At 36.8% G+C, this 25,421-nt stretch overlaps 1 protein-coding gene across 1 annotated transcript in view; it reads left to right on the top strand.

Moving 5' to 3' along the window:
- Nucleotides 1-25,421, top strand: part of CDH18 (cadherin 18) — a 376,876-nt gene that overhangs the window by 288,056 nt on the left and 63,399 nt on the right. The window contains exon 7 of the mRNA XM_065905363.1: nucleotides 12,108-12,244. Within this exon, the coding sequence (XP_065761435.1) occupies nucleotides 12,108-12,244 (137 nt within the window). The remainder of the gene's footprint in view (nucleotides 1-12,107; nucleotides 12,245-25,421) is intronic.

Genomic DNA, 25,421 nt, shown 5'->3' with positions numbered 1-25,421 from the left:
TTGCACTAAGCTAACATCTTGGAAATTTATACTGACAGCAATGTCAGTGGGGGAAAAAGAGAAATCAGAGATGCATGAGTGAGTTTAATAAACACAGCAATAGGAAGATGTACATTTCAAAATAAATAATAACGGATTTTCAAAATGTCAAAATGCTATGAAGGGAGGAATGTATGTTCCCAAAAGATAGGCCAAGGAGGAAAAATTGAGGTCAGTGACAGACTTTCTCTCAGTGTTGCTTCTGTATATCCCAATAAACAAACAAATAAAAAAATCACTGATTCCACATAGAACAGTAGTCATCCAAGGGCAAAATCCCCGCTTTTTTTATTTAGTTACTAAGTCGTGTCGAATCCGATTCCTTTGAAACCCCATAGACTAGTCCACTGGGCTCCTCTGTCCATGGGATTTCGCAGGCAAGAATACCGGAGTGTTTTCCATTTCCTTCTCTAGGGAATCTTCCTGACCCTGGGATGAAATCTGTGTCTCTTGCATTGGCAGGAAGTTTCTTTATCACTGAGCCACCTGGGAAGCCTCAAAGATCCCCCCTACCTGGGGACATTTGGCAATGTCTGAAGAAGTGTTTGATTGTCACAACTGAGGGAGGAATATTATTCTCATTTGCAGGCAGAGGTCAGGGCTGGTCCTGAACATCTTACAACTCAAAAGCAAGTCCCCACAACAAAGAATTTTCTGATCCAGAATATCAATAGTGCTGAGGTCATAAAACCCTCACACAGAATAAACCAAACTGGGTAGTATGCTGGCAAAATTGGGGTGCTAATTATACTCATGGAAAATGTTGAAAAATATTTTGGGGCAATGCATACCAGAATGTGTGTTTCACATATATGCATATTCAAATGAATGTTTCAACATAGACATTTTATTTAGCAAAAATTATTTATATATAATTGTTCCATTTATAGTGCTCTTTGCCTCTGTAGTTGCTCTATATTACTGAGGGCATTTAATTGAACACTGGGTATGTTACACACATATGCCCAGTTGTTGTTATGCAAAAGTGATGGGTATATGTCTTTAAATGCAGATATTGAGAAGCACAGATCCATTAGAATGTACATTTTTCTTTCTGCTTTGTTTTGGTTAGACAGCTAAAATGAATCCTTCCGAAGCTGTCTTAAAATAATCAGAGTGCATAGCTGGTGTTTGGGGGCATAATTTACATAATATTTGTTCTTGATTTTAATAAAAATGTGTCATTCACATGGGCCTCTAGGTGCTAACAGGGAATAAAAAACAGAAAACATTAACAAATACAAAAGCAATCCTTATTCTTCTACCTTTCCCAGGGACCAAATGTTTGTACTAATTAAGGAAGTGCATACTGAAAAGATGTACCTTGCCATGTGCCCTGAAACGCAATTAACTCCAAGTCTGTAGAATTGATAATGAAAGGGAGTTTTAGCCTTACAGGCATTTGTGAAAAGCTTCCTGACTTGTCTTTTGTATTTCGATTTTCTAAACTGTTAGTAAGAGATTCTTCAGATTTTTAAGAGCAGACCATGTCCCGCTTTTTCTCTTTTAACTCAAAACAAGGATGTGCAATTTGCAGCAATATCACCAACTCTCTCAAAAATAAAAATCAGAACTGGGCTATTTACCAAAAGTGAAGAAATCTTTATTTTAAAAGGTTGTGCTCACTTGCTGGCATATTGCAAATGGAATTCAGGAATTTCCTCAGTAGCTACTGACATATGAGCACTCCTATGATGCACAAGAGAAGCTAGAGAGCTTTCTGGAAATGTGATCCTGCATCATGTGACTATTGCTTGCTATCTGTGGTCCAGGGGGTTGTAATAACATGCCCCCAATTTTTGTAACAAACCTAATGAGGCTGCAGTATTAGTCCCATTCTATAGTCAAGGGGCAGACAGGGAATTTGGCCAAGTTTACATAATGATAAAGTGTCAGATCCAGAATTTAAATTCAGTTTGGCTTCACTAAAAAAAACCCTGTTTTTTAAAACCCCAAACCTCCTCTCATACATTTCAAATAATAACAGTGTAAACTGCATTATAGAAGTCAAATGTCATGTAGTTGGAAACGAATGTTTTATGTTCAGATGTCTTTCAAACTCTGGAGAAAAGAGATGCTGAAGAGAGTTCTATTTCTAACTCTAGCATCTCATGAAAAAAACTTCTTAATTTTAGAGTTTCTCCATATTGTAAAATCAAAGACATGTAACTTGATTTACTGAAATGTAAAGAAAATTACTGAAGTCCTCAATTAATAATTCTTATCCAGTGAAGAGCTTTAGTGTGGGTTTATATGAGTAAATCTGCCCCTTTTCTACTTTGATTTATAATCTGAATTTATTTATTTATACTTATTGGTAATATTTTAATATTTTCTTTGTATAATAACTTTAAGCCATCAGAAAAAAAAATGTTAAATATCTTGTGTAATTGTTTAGCCAATTTATATGCTAAAATAAGAAATGAAATTGTGATCAGGTTTGGAGATAGTTGCCAAATTAAAAAAAAACTTTCTAAAATATCTTTAGAAAAAGAATAGTTGCAGAGCATTAGGAGTGTTTACTTAGTTGATTTTGAGTTTAATTGTAGCCTCAGAGAAAAAATGCTTCAAGTATGTTCACTGCATCCTTATTAGAGTGCTCAATTTCTTACACATTCCTGAGATTTTCATATAGCTCATCAGGAGATGGCAGTTAGAAATACCTCATTAAATTAACAACGAAAAAATAGATATTTCAAAATGATGACAAGGTCATATAGCAAACTTGAAAAATAAAGTAAAAATTTGATTAAAAAACTTGAATATAGGATTCAAACGTATGAAAAGAAGGCAAGAATACTCAGAAAATATGTTTCAAAATATGCTCATAGTTAAGTGAGTTTTTATTCTGTAGATCAAATCTATTTATAAAAATTTAGTGAAAGTCAATATTGTAATTAAGCCTTTAATAGAAAGTCTTAATATTCCCTTATAAAAACTGTCATAGTTTTCTGATACAAAGAAGATAACTCGTTAAGGATATTTCATGCAAACTGAGTGCAGATAGAAAGCTGCTTCCATTAAGACTGGAGGTGTTTCTCTTTGACTCCTGTTTTGTGATTCAACACATTACATATAGCCGAGTTGGTACATTTAGAGAAACCAATAACTTTACTCCTAAATTACATGTGACTATGGCATTTGCAAATGTAAAGAGACCTAAAGATGTCCAAGTCAAATCTGTTCTTATAGAGATGAAGAGATCGTAGACTAACATGGCTGAGTCATCAGCTCCCAGTCACACAACTGACAACTCATAGAGACTGGATAAAATGCGATCCTTTCTACCATGCTTCAATAAAGACACAGAAGATCTCTGAACATTTTTAAATTTGGGGCTCAGATTTACCAAATAGCTTAGCATGTGGTGTTAACCACTCCCAATCAGAGTCTTGACACCAGAAGGAGAATCTAAGTTCCGGTTGGGCATGTATAATTCATTTAGTTCTGGAATGAATACCCAAATCCTTGCTTAGTGATGTCCATTAGTCTACTGACTGGAGACTAAAACATAGAGACAGCTTTCTTGTGAATTTTATAAAGAAAGAAGACAATGCTTAAAATGGTGTCAGATCATTTCCAGAACTTGAGATTACTGGAATTTTTAAAATCTTAGTTACTTAAAGGCATACATAACAGATGGAAACTTATTTTTTGTGCAAAGATTTCACTTCTTTAGGTGCTATTGTTTTGTTGGATCAAGGTTTCAGTTCAGGAAGTTAAAAAGCTTTCTAAAATAGCTATGTGCTATATGTGCTGCCCATTTTATTAAGCACAGTACACTATCAAGTGACAAATGATCTGTAAGTTCTATTTTTTTTCTTTTGGAAAGATTATTTTCTGGATGCATGACTTGTGAAATAAATTGCATCCCCAAAGTGAGCTAAGGGAATCTTAAATTTTTTTTAATGAATCTGAGCTATACTGCAGATGTGTGACTTTTTGTTAAATTAAAGATGAGTCTAAGCTGCTATAATATCCTACAGGGTGTATATTGATTACACTTTATCCCGTCTATTGATCATGGTCAGTAAAACTTATGAAAACATCTGTTTGGGAGGCAAGATCTCAAGTATATTGGCTTTACCACTCACATTCTCTATGTACAAGTATCAGAAGTATGACAATGGAAAGACATCTTCTATTATTTTATCCAACTGATATTTCTTCAGATACATCACTGTAAAAATAGATTTCCATTACACAAGTTTTAAATTAATTTTTACGGTGAAATGGACAGACTGTAATGAAAATAATAAGTGCCTCTGAGGACTGAAATTTTGTTATTGAAGTGAAAAATAACTTTTCTAATGTACTTTAACATGATTAATAATTATTTTGAATCTATGCCTATATAATCAAAAGGAAATTGAGTGCCAAATTATGAACTCAGTAATTTGTTTAAAGTAGCTTCTGTTGAAGAAAATTCTTGAACAAAGATAATCGTTATTGAGGTTGACTGCTTCCTATGGCCATAACTTGTTTACCTATTTGTTTGCCCAGAAATTCTAACAATAAAATTTTATCATATTTGAATGCAATGCATTTTCTTTCCACTTTGCTCATCACATTCAAATGTATTTACTAGAAATATGAAGGCACATATATTGAATGGCAGAACAGAGAATCAGTTCAGTTCAGTTCACACTCAGTTGGGTCTGACTATTTGTGACCCCATGAACTGCAGCACACCAAGCCTCCCTGTCCATCACCAACTCCCGGAGTCCACCCAAACCCATGTCCGTCAAGTCAGTGATGCCATCCAACCACCCCATCCTCTGTCATCCCCTTCTCCTCCTACCCTCAATCTTTCCCAACATCAGGGTCTTTTCAAATGAGTTAGCACTTCACATCAGGTGGCCAAAGAACAGAGTAGTAGTAAGAATAAAAATGATAACCTAGGTTTATAAACACACACAACTTTGGAAGTGTTAAACGGACCCATTTCTCAGCCACCATGGAATTAGACATGGATCAAATGTGGAATTGAACACTTAAAGCACTCTAAGGAACTACTGGACAAATCTGAGACAGCACAAAGTTGATTGCACTTCCTCTGGTCTATAGCTAGGAGATCACCAATCCCTCAGAGGCAACATCTAGTTGACCATTGATCATATAACTTCCTAAGTAGCATTTAGCATAGAGATCATCCTGATACCTAGTTCATGAAGGATACAGTGAACTTATAGTGGTGGTTGAGTTATAATGTGATTTGGAGAAGGAAATGGCAACCCACTACAGTATTCTTGCATGGAGAATCCCATGGACAGAGGAGCCTGGCAGACTACAGTCTATGGGGTTGCAAGAGTTGGACACGACTGAATGACTAAGCACACACATACAATCATCATATCAGGTTTCCCAGATGGCACTGATGGTAAAGAGCTCTTCTGCCAATGCAGGAGACATAAGACACACAGGTTCAATCCCTGGGTTGGGAAGATCCGCTGAAGGAGGTAATTGCAACCTACTCGATTATTCTTGCCTGGAGAATCCCCTTGGCAGAGGAGCCTGGAGGGCTACAGTCAACAGGGCTGCAAAAAGTCAACAAGACTGAAGTGACTTAGCATGCACACATGCAATCATCATATCAGAGTAGCCCTTGAAACTGCCTAAGCATTCCCTCCCTAACTAACTCTCACATGAACAGCCAAACTAACTGTTTTTGCTACATATACCTGTGGATTTGCCCAAAGTGTCAGCTAGATGTACCACAAACTGCATTTTTCTTAAATTCAAACTGAAGTGTAAAAAAAGTGAGTGATAAAAAAATCATAATTGTATTACACCCTAAAATTAATTCCAGAAATATAAGCTAAATAAAATACTGTAAAAAGCATACATTTGTCCTTTTCTACCAGAGGAGCCTACCAGAGGAGCCTGGTAGGCTGCAGTCCATGGGATCGCTAAGAGTTGGACACGACTAAATGACTTCACTTTCACTTTTCACTTTCACACATTGGAGAAGGAAATGGCAACAAACTCCAGTGTTCTCACCTGGAGAATCCCAGCGATGGGGGAGCCTGGTGGGCTGCCAGCTATGGGGTCGCCCAGAGTTGGACACGCCTGAAGCGACTTAGCAGCAGCAGCAGCAACCTCTCAGTGAAAGAGAGGTGTAAACTAAACACATGCTGTGAAAAATAAAGTCTGTTCTGGAATTATTCTGACAAATTTTAAACATAATATTGGTAATATGTATAAAGGGTCCATGGGATTTTCCAGGCAAGAGTACTGGAGTGGGTTGCCATTGCCTTCTCCAAAACATAATATTGGGAATATGTATAAAGGGTAACATCAGGAGTCTGTGTCTCTGACATCGGCAGGTGTTGGCAGGCAGATTCTTGACCACTGAGCCACCTGGGAAGCTTGTTCATTCTCTTAGCACTACTCATGCCATTTTAACTCATGTGCTAGATCTATTTTAGGAACAAATTTCCATAAATTTCATATTTACATTGTGCATGAATCTAGGCCAGAATCTACAGCTTGTTAAGCACTGAGGAAAAGAATGTAGACGATGTACCTCTATGATATCTGAAAATGGGCCTCCGAGATGGCACTAGTGGTGAAGAATCTGCCTGCCAATGCGGGAGATGCAGGAGATGTGGATTTGCTCCCTGTGTCAGGAAGATCCCTTGGATAAGGAAATGGCAACTGCTCCAGTATTCTTGCCTGGAAAATACTACCGACAAAAGAGCCTGGCAGGCTACAGTATATGGGGTCGCATGACTGTGATGTGACTGAATGACTAAACCACCACTATATCTGAAAATTGGGAAATTTGTTTTGGGTAAACCCCCTTGTCATTTTTCTCAACTCTCTATTTATCTTCAAGAATCAACCTATGCAGAAATGCACTGTGAGTTGAATTTTCCCCACCAACCACCTCTAATCTCTCTCTAAAGCGTTCTCTTATTAGTTTATTTAGTGATACTATTGAATCATTATTCATTTCTTACCAAAGAATATTTTGTTTTAAAGTAAGTTCTTACTTCTCTAGTGTGACACTGTGTAAACTGAAAGTGAAAGTCACTCAGTTGTGTCTCTTTGCAACCCCATGGACCTTGGAATTCTCCAGGCCAGAATGCTGGAATAGCCTTTCCGTATCTTCCCAACCCAGGGATCAAACCCAGGTCTCCCACATTGCAGGTGGATTCTTTACCAGCTGAGACACAAGGGAACCCCAAGAATACTGGAGTGGGTGGCCTATCCCTTCTCCAGAGAATCTTCCCAACCGAGGAATCAAACCGGGGTCTCCTACACTGCAGGCAGATTCTTTACCAACTGAGCTATCAGGGAAGCAAAAGAATCTCAAAATTCTAATCCCTCAGGTTTTATGAAAGTGAAAGTGTTAGTCACTCAGTCACATCCGACTGTTTTAGGGACCTGAGTCACTTCTTAATTTTAAATAATTAACATTGAATGATTCCACTTATAACATTCCAAAATAATTTTGCATAGTTCTTTTCTGTTACATTTCTGTTTTCCCTTTTCTGACTTTTTATCACTATGGCTGGGTAGAAATCCAAGGGTAGTTAAGTAGAACTATTCTCTACTTGAGTCAAAATTCAAATGAAACCCCATGGATAAGATTCTTTGGCTCCAAGCACCTGTCTGAGTTCTAGCCTGTATGTTGTAGATTTCCAAGAGAATTAGGTCACATAGAAAACCAAGAAGTAAATACCATTAATCTGGGATACATGCCTCGCATTATACCTGCCATTTAAAAACATAGGTTAGCTATTTTTTTTTTAAATTTCAGATAAAAAATGTATTTATTCTAAAAGTGCTTAACCACTATTTCTAGCACTTATTGTTAGTAAGCTCTGTGTGAAGAGCCTAAAAGAGAGGAGATTGTTCTGATAAAGGGACTACATATTTTCAGAGTCTTAATTCAGCTTATAAGCAGAAGAAAACACACTTTCTTCCAGACTGACAGTTGTAAAGTGATCAGATTTCTAAAATGGGGCTTGTCCTGCTATATTTCATAGAGGTGTACTGATAACAATGCAATCTGAACTTTGCTGATAGTTGCTGCAGGAAACATTGAGGTTGAATAATATTTTCAATTTCAGATCCAACTTTCAAATCCAGTAGCTGTTGTTCTTAAAGTGACCCAAAATGGAAAATTTCTTGAAGACAGGTTACTTTAGATGATGTAATAACCAGATTGCCAACTGATTACATTTTAAGGATGTTATTCTTTTCATGTGACAAGATTGCTCACATCTCCTTAGCAATTCAGCCTTCTTCATCCTCACTCATCCTTGACATCAGGCCTCTGGGGAAGGACGTTATGAGAAGATATTTTTGTGATATGAACTCAAGTCAGAGAAAGTAAATCAGTGTCAACTCGCCATGGCCTAATGCTTTGGGAAAACCCAGTGATATCTCTCTTAAGCACTTTTCTATGGAGTCTGGATCTAATGTTTCTTTCAATCAGATTTCTTTTGTAACTTTATCTTTTCATGTTTAAATTGATTTTGCATGTTGAATTTCCTTTAAGTAACAGATTGCTATTAGAACCATCGATACCCAAAATGGCCAATTCCTTGTGTTGATCATACAGTTTCAGGTGATTTATTCTGTTATTTTCTGATGTTATTTTCACTTAGTGAGATCCTAGATTTCTTGGGATGTTCTATAGCCTGGGTCTCTGTGGTACTGCCTTCTACCATGTTTATGTATATGTGTCCATAGGTTTTTATGATATTTATACCTTAGCAATTTATTTTAGGTACCCTGTTAAAAGAGTATGCCTATGCTAGGCATGGGTTGTATTTCAATTGTACTCTGTCCTAGAAAGTATGATGAAGTTTGCAATATTTCCGTTACCACAATCACCTATCTTTTGAGATTTTCTTCATGTTAAAATGGAAGAAGTTTCTCTGTTACTTTCAATAGAAATCCCTATATTTGTACTCTGGAAACCAGTCTGTTCACCTTCTCATGAATTTCATCTTTTTAGATATTCCTCTCCTTACAAATTATCATTCTCTTCAGCAAAGACAGTACTTAATATTTCCTGTATCCGAAAAAAATAATTTGTTGAACCCTCTTCTCTGATGACATAAGACACCATGTTTTATATCTTCATTTTAGGTAATGCTATCCAAGAAACTGTCACAACTCATGAGCTTCATGTATTTACATTCAATACTTTTGAATCCACTGCAGTAAAACTTCCATCCTTTCGTATTTTATTGAAATTACTCTTTTCAAGTTAACCAGTGATGTCCATCCTGCCAAATCCAGTTCAGCCTTTGCATTTCTATTCAGCTTCTTAATAGAAGTGGACAGCTCATCTGTCCACTTAAAGCCCTCCTTTCCTGACTTCTGTGCATCTTTACTCTCAGTTTTCCTTCTCCCCAGGGCTGTTCTCCTTTCTCTGATACCTTCTATTCAAAGGCTGGACTCCTTTAGACTTAAAAGACTGGGAACTTTACTGCTCAGTCTTCCAGTTCCTGTTTTCCTAACAATTCTCTCCCAGATGAGATTGTTCTCATTATCTTACATTTAGACTGATTTAACTCAAGTTTATGTTTCCTGTTTATTCAAAATTCATATTTGAACTCTACAATCATTTCCAATTTTCTAGGTTTTATTCCACACTTTTTTTTTTTTTGGCATCTCAGACATAATATGCCAAAATCATTGATTTCTCCCACTCTTTTTTCCCAAAGGGAATTCTCTCCCCTAACTCTTCATCTGTCAGGAAGCATTTAACAAGAGGCTTCCCGTGTGCTGTTTTGGATCTGTCAGGAACCCTCAGGCCCTTATTAATTCAGGAATTAATAAGGGCCTGAGGGTTCCAGGAATTAAGAGGAGACGCATGCCTTTCCCAGGGCTGAGGAATCCAGGCATTTCTCATTACGGTGATAAGTACCCTCTTCCTTTTTATGAGCCATAGGGTAAAAGGTGATTGTTTGCAACTCTCTCTTTGATAGGGATCACCTTGTGTTTTGTAAGTCTGGAATTTTAATCTTCATCTTTGCTGAGAATAACTACAGTATATATGCCCACGCCATGTTGATTAAAAAACCTTTGCTCCATCAGAGCCTGGGTCCCCATGTCTTTCTTTCTATTCTTTCTCTCTCTCTCTATTTCAGGCTAATTCCTTGGAGCGCAGAGGCCCGCTGAGCTCACTTTCTTGCCCGGGCTCCTAAGACCCTCTGCAGAAGGCGCACTGTGCCTTCACCCCCTCGAGAGGGCGCCCGGTGCCTCCGTGCAGCCCTGAGAATAGGACTCTATTGGCTTCCCGCGTAAACCAGGGGACATCAGCCTCTTCTCTCTCTTACTCTCCAGACCACCAGGTTCTGGTCCATTAAAGGACCAACATTTATCCAGCGCCATGAATGGGCTTATCAATTACATGCTGGGTCAAATACAAAGAAACAACAGAACGATTGAGTCATTTGTAATTTCTTCTTTATACTGATACCACTCCAACAGAAAGCTTTATAGTTTGTAGCCAGCTTATAGCACTATTTCCTGTATCGTTCCATTTCCTTCTATTTTTTCACATTTGTCCATGATGACATCATTTCTTTTCTGAATTTTCTTAAAATATTCTACAGTCTGATTCAAAGTAACCACTATAATTTTTCCAGAATCTAAATAAATCTATTTCCTTTGTTTAGAATGTTTTCCCATTTCTTTCATTTAAAAAAATAAACAAAAATTAAAGACAACGTTTATCATGTGCTACAGGGCTTGCTTGTCCTATGCCCTAGCCATCCACTTCATTCATTCTGCCGGTTACATTAACGCATCTATTTGTTTTTCAACCCATGAAGCTTTTTCTTTCATTTCGATCTTTGACTTTAGTCTATTATATCCAAGTACTTTTCCCCTTGTACTTTTCACATAGTAGTTCATCTCTTTTCTCTTCAGGTGTTGATGAAATGTCACTTAAGCTAACATGGATGAGAGGGAAGATGTATTAGAGGTTTAAGGAGAAAAGAAAACATTCTCTCCTTAAATCTATTTAGGAATAGTTTGGAACATTTTGAGAACATGTGATGATTGTTGACTATGTTTTTTATTTATATTTATGTTAATTAAACATTGCTGAATAATGTAAAACCCCCAAACTCAAGGCCATGGAGAAACGTCATGTATAACCACATTGTATGTGTCTGTGAGTTAACTTGAGGGTCGGCTGAACTTGGCTGGCTTGTGTTTGCCAACTGTGCTACCTCCAGGACATTCAATCCTGCATCTGCTCGTTTATTAGGTAGCTCTGCTCTAGGAGGGAACCTGACAACTCTCCCCGTGGCGCTCATCTTTCTTCTGGGGACTGGTAGACTAGTCCTGGCATGCTGTTCTCTGGCAGTGGCAGAGCATAAGAGGAAACGTAGACCCAGATATGCAACCGGACACCATCACTTTCAACTCATTCTATTGCCCAAGTTAGCTGGAGGCCAAACCTAATGGAAGAGAACCCTGCAAAATTACATGAACTAGTGAGGGAAGATTTGTGGCCGATAATGCAACCTACTTCCTGTTTATTTATTTTATCATTATTTAGCTAAACAAGGTGCTCGGTGATGCGGACATGATGGTTATTAATGAAAATGTTTTGGTTTTCATTTTGTATATATCTTCAAGCCTCAGCTATGATGAAATTCTAAGATAAATTAATCCCTGACATCTGTTATCCTAAAAAAAAATGTACATACAGCAATTAGAAGTTTTATTAAAGGTTCATTTTTTTCCAATGTACTATGAACTTCATAGAGACAGTGATTTTTTTTTAATCTTTCCCTTATTAATTACTGTGGTTTTGCCATCTACTACCTCCTATTCTACTCATGGAGTTTAAAGTTTTGTTTTTTAAATTTTTGAATTAGTAATTGAATTAGATATTAATTAAGGACTGACAGGAAAATAATTAACATCAGTCCATGCAGATATAAAATGAATGGGCAAAATGAAGGGCCAAATACAGAAAGTAAAAATGCACATTTCAATATTTGAGTATAATAGTATAATGCCTCCCTTGGTTCAGTTTTCTTTATTATAGCACCAGGTTAAAGATGTATCCTTTTTCTTTTTTCCTTTAGATACTTCATTGACTACAATGCTGAAGATGATAGATTTTTTAACATTGATGCCAACACTGGAACCATTAAAACTACCAAGGTTCTTGATAGAGAAGAAACTCCATGGTACAACATCACAGTTGCTGCTTCAGAAAATGGTAAACTTCTTTACTTTATGTACCATAGCGAAGATGTCACTTAAACATGAAGACTTAGGCTAAGATTTTCTCCAGATCAGGGCTTTCATGATTTTTATTTATTTATGCACTTAGCAGAGCGCTAGGTGCTGACAATTACTCATTGTCAGATGTGATTAGTAAATCTTATATCTTTTCCTTTACTGTAATCTCTGCATAATGGTAGAAAATTGATATCACAGAGTACTTAGTCTGCATCACTCAGTCAAGATATCTAATTCTCTTCTTAATTGTCAGACTTGCTCTGTCATGTGCTTATGCCTTACTTAAGTAGAAGAATGCTTCATATACAGTGAAGCAGTTAGGAAAATAAAGAGAAGAAAAGAAAATTTAATATTTTACTTGAATAATTTTATTAATACAACACCTTTCTTCAGGCTTCAATTGACCCTTAGATATTTTACAGTGAAAGAATAACTCTTGGTATTTCAACAGGCAGGTCTAAGTCATTTTTAACAAATGTACACCACCATACAACTGAGGAAGCCCATTGTTCGATCCTCATCCAGAACATCACATTGTGCTAAATAACCACATTATAAAAAAAGTAAAAATATCAACAATTATCTCAAAGTTCAAAAAGATGTGCATAAATGTTTTCGAATGAAATTAGAATAAAGCTCTAGGAAAATGGATCTGCTGTCAAGAAAATGAAGTATGTATTTACATGTTGAGAAAGAGTCCAAAGGTACAGACTGCCCCACGTTTACTATGATACATGAAAAATGAAAGTGAAAGCATCAGTTGATCCATCATGTTGGACTTTTTGTGACCCCATGAACTATAGCCCCCCAGACTCCTCAGTCCAAGGAATTTTCCAAGTAAGAATACTGAAGTGGGATGTCATTCCCTTCTCCAGGGGATCTTCCTGACTCAGGGAATGAAACTGCATCTCCTGAATTGTAGAGTCTCCTGCATTTCAGGCAGATTCTTTACCATCTGAGTCACCAGGGAAGCCCAGTATTGTATATATCATGTGTGTGTGTGTGCATTCAGTCGTGTCTGACTCTTTGTGACCCCATGAACTGTAGCCTGCCAGGTTTCTCTTCCATGGGATTTCCCAGGCAAGAATACTGGAGTGGGTTGTCATTTCCTTCTCTGGGGAATCTTCCCAACACAGGGATCAAACCTGCATCTGTTGCATATCCTGCATTGGCAGGTGGTTTCTTTACCACTAGTGACACCTGGGAAGCCCAACTTACAACGCCTTTTAAAAGATGTCAGTATATTCATAAAATAACTATAAATATTAAAATGCAAGAATACTTCATATTGGAAAATAGAATTCAGTTCAGTTCAGTTGCTCAGTCGTGTCCGACTCTTTGTGACCCCATGGACCACAGCACACCAGGCCTTCCTGTCCATCACCAGCTCCCAGAGTTTACCCAAACTCGTGTCCATTGAGTCGGTGATGCCATCCAACCATCACATCCTCTGTCGTCCCCTTCTCCTCCTGCCTTCAATCTTTCCCAGCATCAGGGTCTTTTCAAATGTGTCAGCTCTTTGCATCAGGTGGCCAAAGGATTGGAGTTTCTGCTTTAACATCAGTCCTTCCAATGAATATTCAGGACTGATTTCCTTTAGCACGGACTGGTTGGATCTCCTTGCAGTCCAAGGGACTCTCAAGGGTCTCATCCAATACCACTCAATTTTTCAGCACTCAGCTTTCTTTATAGTCCACCTCTCACATCCATACATAACCACTGGAAAAACCATAGCCTTGACTAGACGAACTTTAGTTGGCAAAGTAATGTCTCTGCTTTTTAATATGCTATCTAGGTTGGTCATAATTTTCCTTCCAAGGAGTAAGTTTCTTTTAATTTCATGGTTTCAGTCACCATCTGCAGTGATTTTGGAGCCCCAAAAATAAAGGCTGCCACTATTTCCACTGTTTCCCCATCTATTTGCCATGAATTGATGGGACTGGTTGCCATGATCTTAGTTTTCTGAAATGTTGAGCTTTAAGCCAACTTTTTCACTCTCCTCTTTCACTTTCATCAAGACACTTTTTAGTTCTTCTTCACTTTCTGCCATAAGGGTGGTGTCATCTGCATATCTGAGGTTATTCATATTTCTCCCAACAATCTAGATTCCAGCTTTTGCTTCCTCCAGCCCAGCATTTCTCATGATGTACTCTGCGTATAAGTTAAATAAGCATGGTGACAATATACAGCCTTGGTGTAATCCTTTTCCTCTTTGGAACCAGTCTGTTGTTCCATGTCCAGTTCTAACTGTTGCTTCCTGACCTGCATACAGATTTCTCAGGAGGCAGGTCAGGTGGTCTGGTATTCCCATCTCTTTCATAATTCCCACAATTTATTGTGAACTGCACAGTCAAAGTCTTTTTCATAGTCAATAAAGCAGAAGTAGATGTTTCTCTGGAACTCTCTTATATAAAATGAAATTACACTCTCTCTTTCTTATGCCCTCAGAAGATATAAGAAATTTTTAAAAAAATATTCAAGCTTCATTTAGAAATACTTTACATACCCTATGATTTACCTTTGTATAGTGTATAGTCTAATGACTGTTAGTACATTCAGTTATCCATCAACTGTCACAATGGATTTTAGAATACATTGACTACTTCAGAAAGAAATCCTGTGTCCTTAGTCATCACTCTCTAATCCCTCTTGCCCACGCCTCAATCCAAGGAGCCACTCCTCTAGTGTCTGTTTTTTATAGATGTCTTAGTCTGTTTAGGCTGCTATAAGAGTGTATCATAAACCTAGTGCTTTAAAAAGCAAACACTTATTTCTCACAGTTCTGGAGGCTAGAAGTCCAAGATCAAGGGACCAACTGATTTGGTGTCTGGTGAGAACACACTTTCTGGTTCATAGATGGCTGTCTTCTAGTGGTGTTCTCACATGGTGCAAGAGCAAGGGATCTCTCTGGGATCTCTTTTATAAGAGATCTAATCTCCCTCGTGAGTGTTTCACTCTGAATTTGGGGGAGAAAAATACATTCATTCTCCAGCAATAGTTTTTCCTTTAATTGACATCTCATATAAAACAATCATATAACATCTAGTCCTTTGTGACTGGCTGACTTCACGTAGTGTGTTATTTTCAAAGTTCATCTACATTGTAGCATGGATCAGTGTTTCATTCTTCCTTACTGCTAAAATCTTTCCATTGTTTGAATATACTGTATTTTATGTGCCCATTCACCACTTGACAGACATTTGTGTTGTTTCCACTTTTTGCCTAATTTGAAGAATGCTATCATAAGCATTGATATAGATACTTTTGTGTGAATGACTTTTCATTTCTCTTGGGTATATACCTAGGAGTGGGATTGCAGAATCATATAAAACTATGTCTAAATCTTGGATGAATTGCCAGACTGTTTTCCAAAGTGACCACATTTTACATTCACAGCAGCACTGTATGAGTGTCCTCGTTATTCTATATTGTTACCAATATTTACTATTCCGTACTTTTTTGATCATGATCATTCTATTAGCTGTGAGGTGATAGCTCACTGTGGTTTTTGCACTTTTACAATGTCTTGTATCACAAAACAATAAAGCTGCTCCAGTCTTTTCTATTCTACCTGAGTTTTTCATGTGTTGCATCTGAAAAATCAACTCAAGTAGTTTCCATTTAGATCGTTTTTTCAATGTAATATTTCTCTTTGAAAATAAGGATTCACTAATTACTTTTAAATGAGTATTATAAATAATACATGAGTGGAATCATTTGTTATAATTCTGGTTAATTTTCATTTTCAAAATGGTCAGAATAGTTCTAGAATTGCATGTGCTTACTTACCAAGAACAATAAAATAATTGCCACATGATAAAGCCTCATTTAAAATTAGTTTTAAAATAAAGGAATACATGGATTGATAAATTGAAGTAGATGCTATGGAGACATTGAAAAGTTTCCAAAAATATTGTATAGTTATTCCTGCAATAAGGCTCCATGTATAGAAGATGGAAGGGGAGAATCCCTGGAGAGAATACTTGCTTGTCAGAAATAATAAGGACATATTTTAAAATAGCATCAATTTCAACTCCAGAGGTAGTTTGATCAGAAACTTTACTTTAGTTCAGCTAAATCTCATCTCAACCCAAATAATGTTTGCATCAAGACAGAACTACTTTGTAAATATACATGAATTCAAATGTATCATGAAAATTATATTATTTGCAGTCATTACCAAAGGAAACCAAAGGAAATGTTAATTTTTACTAAAGTAACAACTTAGGTATGTACTTACTTTCCTTTTTTTTTTTTTTTTTTTTTTTACTAATTGCTAGTATTTCATATGGGAAATGAGTTAATACACATCTACTAAGTAAAACAGTACAGTAAATCGTAATATCCTGAATTTTATAGATGGTAATAAAGAAGCCTTAGAGACATCTCAATGAGCATTACTAAAATATAATTTAATCCTAATCATAAACAGGTATGTAGAAAGAATGAGCCCTAGTTAAGATTTTATAGCCATACTGGGAGACTGTGTTTAGAAAAGTGCACATTCACTCGTTGATGGCTTGGCCTAAGTGCGTATTAAATAGAGCTGGGAGCTCTTCCACATGCGATTGTTTGTAAGCATTAACAGGAGCTATGTCATAAAAGTATTTTCTGGCATATTTCATTTTAGATACTTTTTAAACAGGATTTTTTAAAAGCCTATACTTTTTTTTAGTGAATTTTAGGTTTATCAAACTTCAGAGAAATGGACAACGATTTCCTTTGTATTTTCTGCACCTACAGATGCCTAGCTTCCTCCACTATCAATATCCTCCACCAGAGTGATGCATTTGTTACAACAGATAAGCCTGCATTGACACATCATAATCAACCAATGTGTATAGTTTTCTGTAGGGTTAGCTCTTATTATTCTATTGTTTTGGACAAATGCATAATGCATATACCCACTAATGTAATATCATATAGAGCACTAAAATGTTCTGTGCTCCATCTGTTCATCTCTCCCCATCTCTACCCCTGGTAACCACCTATCTTTTTATGACTCCATAGTTTTGCCTTTTCCAGAACATCATATAGTTGGCATCATACTGTATGTGGACTTTTAGATTGGCTTCTTTCACTTAGCAATATAGATTGAAGTCTGTTCAAATCTTCCATGTTTATTCCTGCCTTGATAGCACATTTCTTTTTGCACTCAATAATATGAAATTGTCAGCCTGCACCAATTTGTTTACCCATCTACTGAAAAACATCTTGGTTGTCTCCAAATTTTGGTAATTATGAAAGAATGCTGCTATAAATATACGGGTGTAGGTTTTGGGTGGACAGAGGTTTTCAACTCCTTTGGGTAAATACCAAACTTTGCAATCCCTGGATCATATGGTAAGAGTATGTTTAATTTTGTAAGAAACTGATAGTGTCTTATGAAGTACCTATGCCATTTTGAATACCCACCAGATATGAATGATTGTTCCACATCCTAACTAGCATTTGGTGTTGTCATTATTCCCTGGATTTGCACCACTCCAATAGATACATAGTGGCATATTGTTTTAACTTGCATTTTTTCTTTCTTTTTTTTTTTTTCATTTATTTTTATTAGTTGGAGGCTAATTACTTCACAACATTGCAGTGGGTTTTGTGATACATTGACATGAATCTGTGGGGCATCTTTTCAAAGAGTTTTGCCATGTGTATGTTTTCTCTGGTGAAGTATTTATTAAGATCTTTGGCCCATTTTTTTAATCATGTTGTTTGTTTTCTTAACATTTAATTTTAAGAATTCTTGGCATTTTTTTTGGATAACTAATTTATCAGATGTGTTTTTTGCAAATATTTTCTCCCAAACTTTGTCATATCTCCTCATTCTCTTGACATTGTCTTTCAAGAGCAGAAATCATATTTTTAAAAATCTTAATGTAACAGTTTTGAGGAGACTGATGCTCTCTGGAATTATAATTAGAAGTTAATGCTTTAAAATAGTCTAACCACTACAGAGGGCCTTGTGGAAGCAAGAGAAAGGTTCTTCCTCTGGGCAGATGGAGCAATGCACCTGATTTAAGAGAGAACAGGAGCAAAGCACCTTTGTGCAAAAGAAAGAAAAACAACAACAAGAACAACAACTCCAAAAATGTTTCCCCTTTCTTCCGGTGAACAGACCTTATACTAGAAGACCGTGAGAAGGTTGAGGGTGCCACAGCTGGGCATCTTTTGAGCATGCAGGTGGGGCCCAGATGCAATGCAATTGTCAATGCAATGCATGCTCTTTGATCTGCCTTCTTTCATCCTGTGGTTTTTAGGTCACAGAGATTATTCAGTTGCCCAGTCATGTAAGAAAGGCAGGAATCTTGGGTCTGGTCTTTGATTATCTTTAACTTGTTGTTGTTCAGTCCCTACGTTGTGTCTGACTCTTTGTGATCCCATGGACTGCAACATGCCAGACATCCCCTCACCACCTCCGAGAGCTTTCCCAAACTCATGTCCATTAAGTCAGTGATGCCATCCAACCATTTAATACTGTCCTCCACTATCTCCCAGAGTTTTCTCAAATTCATGTCCACTGAGTTCGTGGTGCTATCTAATCATTTCATCCTGTCGCCCCAACTCCATGTGCCCTTAATCTTTCCCAGCATCAGGGTCTTTTCCAGTGAGATGGCTCTTGACCTCAAAGAGGTGACCAGAAGTATTGGAGCTTCAGCTTCAGTAACAGCTTACTGCTGTGGCTAAACATGAATGACAGCTATTTTCATTGGTATGTTGTACTTTACAGTCATGCCATTCTAAAAAAATCCCTGTGAAATAGAAAAAACAGATGTTATTCTTGCTTTGTAAAAAAAAAAAAAAGAAAGAAAGAAAGAGAGAGACTCGTCAAATCTGAATATTTTGGTTCCTAGATCTCTGTTCATTCTATGTCAGCTGATGTTCATTGAACCCAAGTACTCGTCAGGTATTTTAACTGGTTGAGATTTATTTTATTATTTTGAAAATTCATTCTGTGAGATAAGATTATTTTCACCATCTTAAAGAATACACTAGGAATCAAATAAGTTCAGCATATATGTCTTTGGTCGGGAGAATAGAAAGTGGTGTCTCATTATCACTTATCACAGTTCTCAGGGAAGAGGACTTTCTTGATAAATACCTGGGGAACATTTCTGTTACAGCTAGCAATGTAATCCATAATAGAACTATTTGGTAACTTCTACTACTTTTCTGTTGATGTGTAACAAATAGTCACATGATTTCTGTAGGTCAGAAGTCCAGGAGGGTTCAACTGAGTCCTCTGCTTTAAATCTGGAAAGACTGAAGTTGTGTGGCAGCTGGGCTGGTCTCTTGTCTAAAGGCTTCAGGGAAGAATCTGATTTCATGCTCATTCTCCTCATTGGCAGAATCCACATTACTGAGGATGTAGGTGTGAGGGCTACATTTTTTTTTTTTCCTGGCTCTTAGCTGGGAGAGCTTTCTCCTTTTAGAAGCTGCCTGAATTTTTTCTTCAAGCAAGCAATAGTGTGTCAAGTCCTTCTTAGGTTTGAATCTCTTTAGTTGTCTCTTCTGGCACTATCTGGAGAAAGTCTCTGCTTTCAGTGAATTTTCACTTGGTTGGGTCCTTCACAACAGGACCCAAATTAACGTCTAGTTGAATAATCAAGGGACAGGAATCGTATTCTGGACTCTTTAGAATTCTGTGTCCCTTCACCCTAAAATGTCTGTAAAATTTGAGAGAATTCTTTTATAGGATAATAAATATTCTTTCTAACTTGTGTGCCATGGCTTACTTTTCCTTTTATATGACTCCTCAGTAAAATAAAGGCACTAGTAGGCACTCAATAAGTAGTTCTTAACATGTTTTTTCAAATGACTAGCTCTCATCTCCCTCCATTTCCTTGTTAATGCCTCAGTTCAGGATAATGTATATTTTTATTCTAACTGCTTTTCAGAAACACCACTGTGTTCATCACTTCATAATAGCTGAGTCCAATGAGTAGTCTTCATTTCTTATCTCCCTGATTTCTTTGTGATATCTGACTGTATTAATCATCCTCTTTCCTCTTAGAGTGTTCTACTTCCTTGGCTGCCATTCCAGTACTTTGGAATGGTGTACTCTATCATCTGTGTTCTAAAGAATACATTAACTGACTCACTCAGAGTGCAGTAATAAATGATACCTGCTAGTGAGTGTAGTATTTTAGGGGCTAATCATATAAAGGGATTATTTTGTCTTTGAGGAATTTAAGAGTCTAATGCAAAAGACAAGGTAGCTGAATAATTGCATTATGGATAATTACTGTGAGGATAAGTTTTTTTTAGGGACTAGAGAAACATGAAAACATGGTGGCTTAATGTCTTTGTGAGGACCAGTTAGGATTTCATAGAGAGTACAATGCTTGGATTGAGTCTTGAGATGAAGGATGAGTAAAGGTTAGCCTGCATTCTGCTCTCAAACTAGTGGCTCAGAAGGTAAATAGTCTGCCTCCAATGCAGGAGACCTGGGTTCTATCCCTGGCTTGAGAAGATCCCCTGGAGGAGGGTATAAATGGCAACCCCACTCCAGTATTCTTGCCTGGAGAATCGCCATGGACAGAGGAGTCTGGCAGGCTATAGTTCATGGGGTCTCAGGGTCAGGCGTGACTGAGTGACTATGCACAGCATAGAGAAACAGAACCAAGAGGATTCAGAACCAAAGTGAAAGTCGCTCAGTCGTGTCTGACTCTTTGCGACCCCATGGACTATACAGTCCATGGAATTCTCCAGGCCAAATACTGGAGTGGGGATCTTTTCCCTTCTCCAGGGCATCTTCCCAACCCAGGGATCGAACCCAGGTCTCCTGCATTGCAGGCAGATTCTTTACCAGCTGAGCCACAAAAGAAGCCTAATAATGTATTAAGTAAGTATGCTATTTACCCCCATTAAATTTTAATAAAGTAGAATTAAGGCACCAAAATGTCATTCTAATGTCACAGTAAGTTGGGAGTTGTTGAAGCAAGCCACAAATATCAGGAAGCAAACTAAACATAGGTGGGCATGAAAGAATTCTGATGGCCATAAGGCAACCAAGTATGTTAAGTAAGTCTATGAAGATGCTGAATATAAAGGTCACTATTTGGGAACTCTGGGGTTTTCATTTTGTTGTTTAGTTGCTAAGTCCTGTCTGACCCTTGTGACTCCTTGGACTATAGTCCGCCAGGCTCCTCTGTCCATGGGATTTCCCAGGCAAGCCTACTGGACTGGTTTGCCATTTCCTTCTCCATCAGAACCAAAAAGGATTTTTATTATGAGGATTGGTTAATGTTGGCTCATGCAGCTATGGAGGTTGCAAGTCTAAAATCCTCAGATCCCCTGTCCTAGGTCACACCTTCTTGCCAGAACCAGGAAGAACCAGTGCCTCAAAGGTCATCAGGCAAGAGAATTCTCTCTTATTAGAGGGAAAGTCAGCCTTTGGTTCTATTCAGGTCTTCAACTGATTGGACGAAGCCCACTCACATTATGGGAACAATCTGCTTTACTCAAGTCTCACAATTTAAATGCTAGTCTTATTCAAAGACGACCTCACAAAATCACACAGAATGATGTTTGACCAAATGTCTGGGCCCTCCATGAATTAGAAATTGGCCCAGTGTCCTGGGTTTTATCAGGCCTTCTAGATGATTTTCATGCATGCTAATGTTTGAGAATCGGTGACCTATGTGATTCTAATGTAAATTAAATTCAAGAAGCACTGTTGTATATAATAATTTGATTTATATCATGGTTCTATCAAGAACTACTCTCATGGGCATACCCACATGCACACACTCACTCATATACATACACACATCCTGATGGAGAAATAAACTTCATGTAGGGCATATGTGGCTTTTATTCCCCCTTGTGGCTTTCTCTTTTTTTTTAATTTATTTTTTATTGGAAGATAATTGCCTTACAGAATTTTGCTCTTGTTATGTGACTTTTGTTTATAATATTTGGTCTGCTGTCAGCTTAATCCTCTGAAAAATATATATCACACTTTTAGCCACAGACCCTCAATTAGGCCATGTCCTTTCAATAGTTTTATAATTCTTTCATCTCTTAAAGATTTCTTCTCATTTTCTGCTGCTTCACAAACAACTATTTTCTTTCAAGAACTATTTCAAAAGTCACAAATTCTTTGAAATTTTTCTCAACTTCTCAGGTATATTTTATAGCTCCTTATCTTCTGTACTCTATGTAGACCTTAGAATAATGTTCATCGCTTATACTCTCATGGTCTTAAATATACCACTTATATTTTATTGTAATATTTTCACTATACTACTTTGTGAACATCTCAAATCTAAGAATCAGGTCTATTTTATCTTTGTTTATTAGAGTATTCCCAAATTCTTAATAAATTCCCTGACACATAGAACCGGGTTAATAAAATTTTGTTAAGTTCATGAATACTATCTGTCTTCATTTCTCAGCCTACCTTAATTACCCAACAACTACATACATCAGTCACTACACATTGCAATGATCACTGTACATTTCCCAGTTTACCTTAAATATTCTATTTCTGCTTGTTCTGTTCATCAAATGTGAGACTTCATTTTACCTGATCAATATACCAAAATGGGACTCTTTTTTATTAATTGCTTGCAAGATGATGCTATTTCCAAAGGAGTCAAATTCAGGGAGATGCTTATTTACTCACATATCTAATGAGTTCAAAAGTTTCTGCTGTCTCCAGAGTTCACAGTTTAAGCAACAACAAAAGCACTTTCATGTTTTGTGCATTGATAGGAAAATTTGCCTCAGCTTCCTATTTCACATTTCTCTCACATTATCTACATAATTGCAGTCCAGAAACCAATGTATACCTGTTTTTTATTCGTTGACTCTTTCTTGTTTTTCTCCTCAATTCTTAAGCAAACATATTCAAAGATTAGGATCCACAAATTTCAAATTTAGTACAATTGTTAACTGCAGGCGATGGAAGTTAAATTTAGATTTTATGAACTCATTCCTTGTTTCCTTTTAATCTGAAGTTAATTTTTGTTAGCAGCTGCAGCTAACAACATAAAACCTTGTTACTGAAGAGTGGGTGGTTTTAAGTCCCTTTGGTTACTTCACATTCTTTTGTTATTGTAAATGTGTTTATTTTGATACATAAAGTTGTCTCCCACAGTGTGTTCATATTAGCAATTTCCTTTTCACAAAAAGGTTCATAATGAGACCTTATACCTTAGCCTACAGAGAGGATAACACACAAAAAAATTGGCATTGCTTTTAACCAATGATCAAAAATAATACAATAAAATACTTTTCTGAAATTTTTATTTATACATGCATGGGTCAGTGTATTAGCTACCTATAGCCATATGATAGATTATTGCAAAATATCAAAAAGTAGTTCAATTTTTTTCTAAGACAAAATAAATTTTTTGACTCATTTATCTGAATATTTCATAAATAAATTGAGCTTCAGACTTACCTTTATCAGGATTCTTTTCTCCATCTCTTTGTATTTTTTTTCCTGCATTTTTTTTTCCTGCATTCTCTTTCATCATATTTTGACTTAAGGTTGCTATATAATAGTAATAAGCAACTAGTACTATGTCAACTTTTAGTATGTTAATAGGGTGAATGCCACCTTAAGTTGGTACACACTCAGCCTCATTCAGAGTGCAATAAATTGTCACTTTGGATAATAAGATGCTGCTTTAATTTATTTATAAACTAATCTCCATTCACTTTCTTTAAAAACTGTATTTAGTACATGAAATCTGCCCATAATTTAGCTGTTTAGTATGACAAAAGGTATGGAATTGTTTGTATTGGCTCAGGACTTTCAAGGTTCATATTTTTATCTTCACTTGTGGTCAGTTCCATTCAAATCTCTTGGGTTCTACATATAAGGAGGAGGCTCATCAAGCAATTATAACATTTAATACATTTTATTTGTGTTATTGCTTACCCAATATGTCAATACACTGAGACATTACTAATTGCACTATCCCAAACTCAGTATCAAATTCTAAAAGAAGTAGAGCATATTAGTTTATTCAAGAGAAACTCAAGTAACTAAAGCAATTATATATATCCTGCTAAATATGTATTTTTCTTACAAAAGTCTATATAGTCAAAGCTATGGTTTATCCAATAGTCATATAGGGATATGAGAGTTGGACCATAATGGAGGCTGAGCTCTGAAGAATCAATGCTTTCAAACTGTGGTGCTGAAGAAGACACTTGAGAATCCCTTGGACTGCAAGGAGACCAAACCAGTCAATCCTAAAGGAAATCAACTGTGACTATTCATTGGAAGGACTGATGCTGAAGCTGAAGCTGAAGTTCCAGTACTTTGGTCACCTGATGTGAAGAGCTGACTCATTGGCAAAGACCCTGATGCTGGGAAAGATTGAAGGCAAGAGAAGGGTGCAGCAGAGGATGAGATGGTTAGATAAAATCACCAACTCAATGGACATGAGTTTGAGCAAACTCTGGGAGATGGTGAAGGACAGGAAAGCCTGACATGCTGTAGTCCATGGGGCTTCAAAGAGTCAGACATGACTTAGTGACTGAGCAACAACAAATATAAATTTACAGTTTTCCTCTTGCCACAATTTTTAATAGTTCTTCCAATTTCTTTATATGCATCAGATATTCTTGGTTCTTGAATGACATCAAATAAGACCAATTAGAAGAGAGTTTGCATGTTTTCCTTCTATCATATCTACCAACCTACCCAGTATTATATGCAATAATCTCCATAAACCTGGCTCCAGTCAGTACTGTGAATAAACTCTCCATGTCATGCTTACTGCCACTTCTCTATGTGTGCTCTGAATCTGGTCCCTCCTTGCTCACTGAGACATTGCACTATTAACAAAGTCTCCTTTTCCCTGTATATTTATGTTTCTTTATCTGGTACATATTCCCCCTATCCTCAAAAACAGGCTTTATTTTCTATCTGAAAATAAAATCAACTCCAGCAACCAAAACCTGAAAACCTATCTTGATCTAGTTTCCCTCCAGGTACAACTCTAGTATTTCGTTCCCTTGAATGAAAAACTCCTTGAAAGAATTGTTTATATTCACAATCTGCCTTTTCTCTTCTCTCAGGCTCTTTAAAACTCACTCTAAAAAGACTTTTATCTTTGTTACATCACAAAATTACTCTTGTCCTTCATATGGCAGAAGACCAAGTATAATTCTCATACATCCGTTTGCTCAAG

This window comes from Muntiacus reevesi, chromosome 14 (assembly GCF_963930625.1).
Source record: "Muntiacus reevesi chromosome 14, mMunRee1.1, whole genome shotgun sequence".
NCBI classification, from domain to species: Eukaryota; Metazoa; Chordata; class Mammalia; order Artiodactyla; family Cervidae; genus Muntiacus; species Muntiacus reevesi.
Note: the sequence above shows the minus strand (reverse complement) of the source record. Positions and strands in the feature narration are given on the sequence as shown.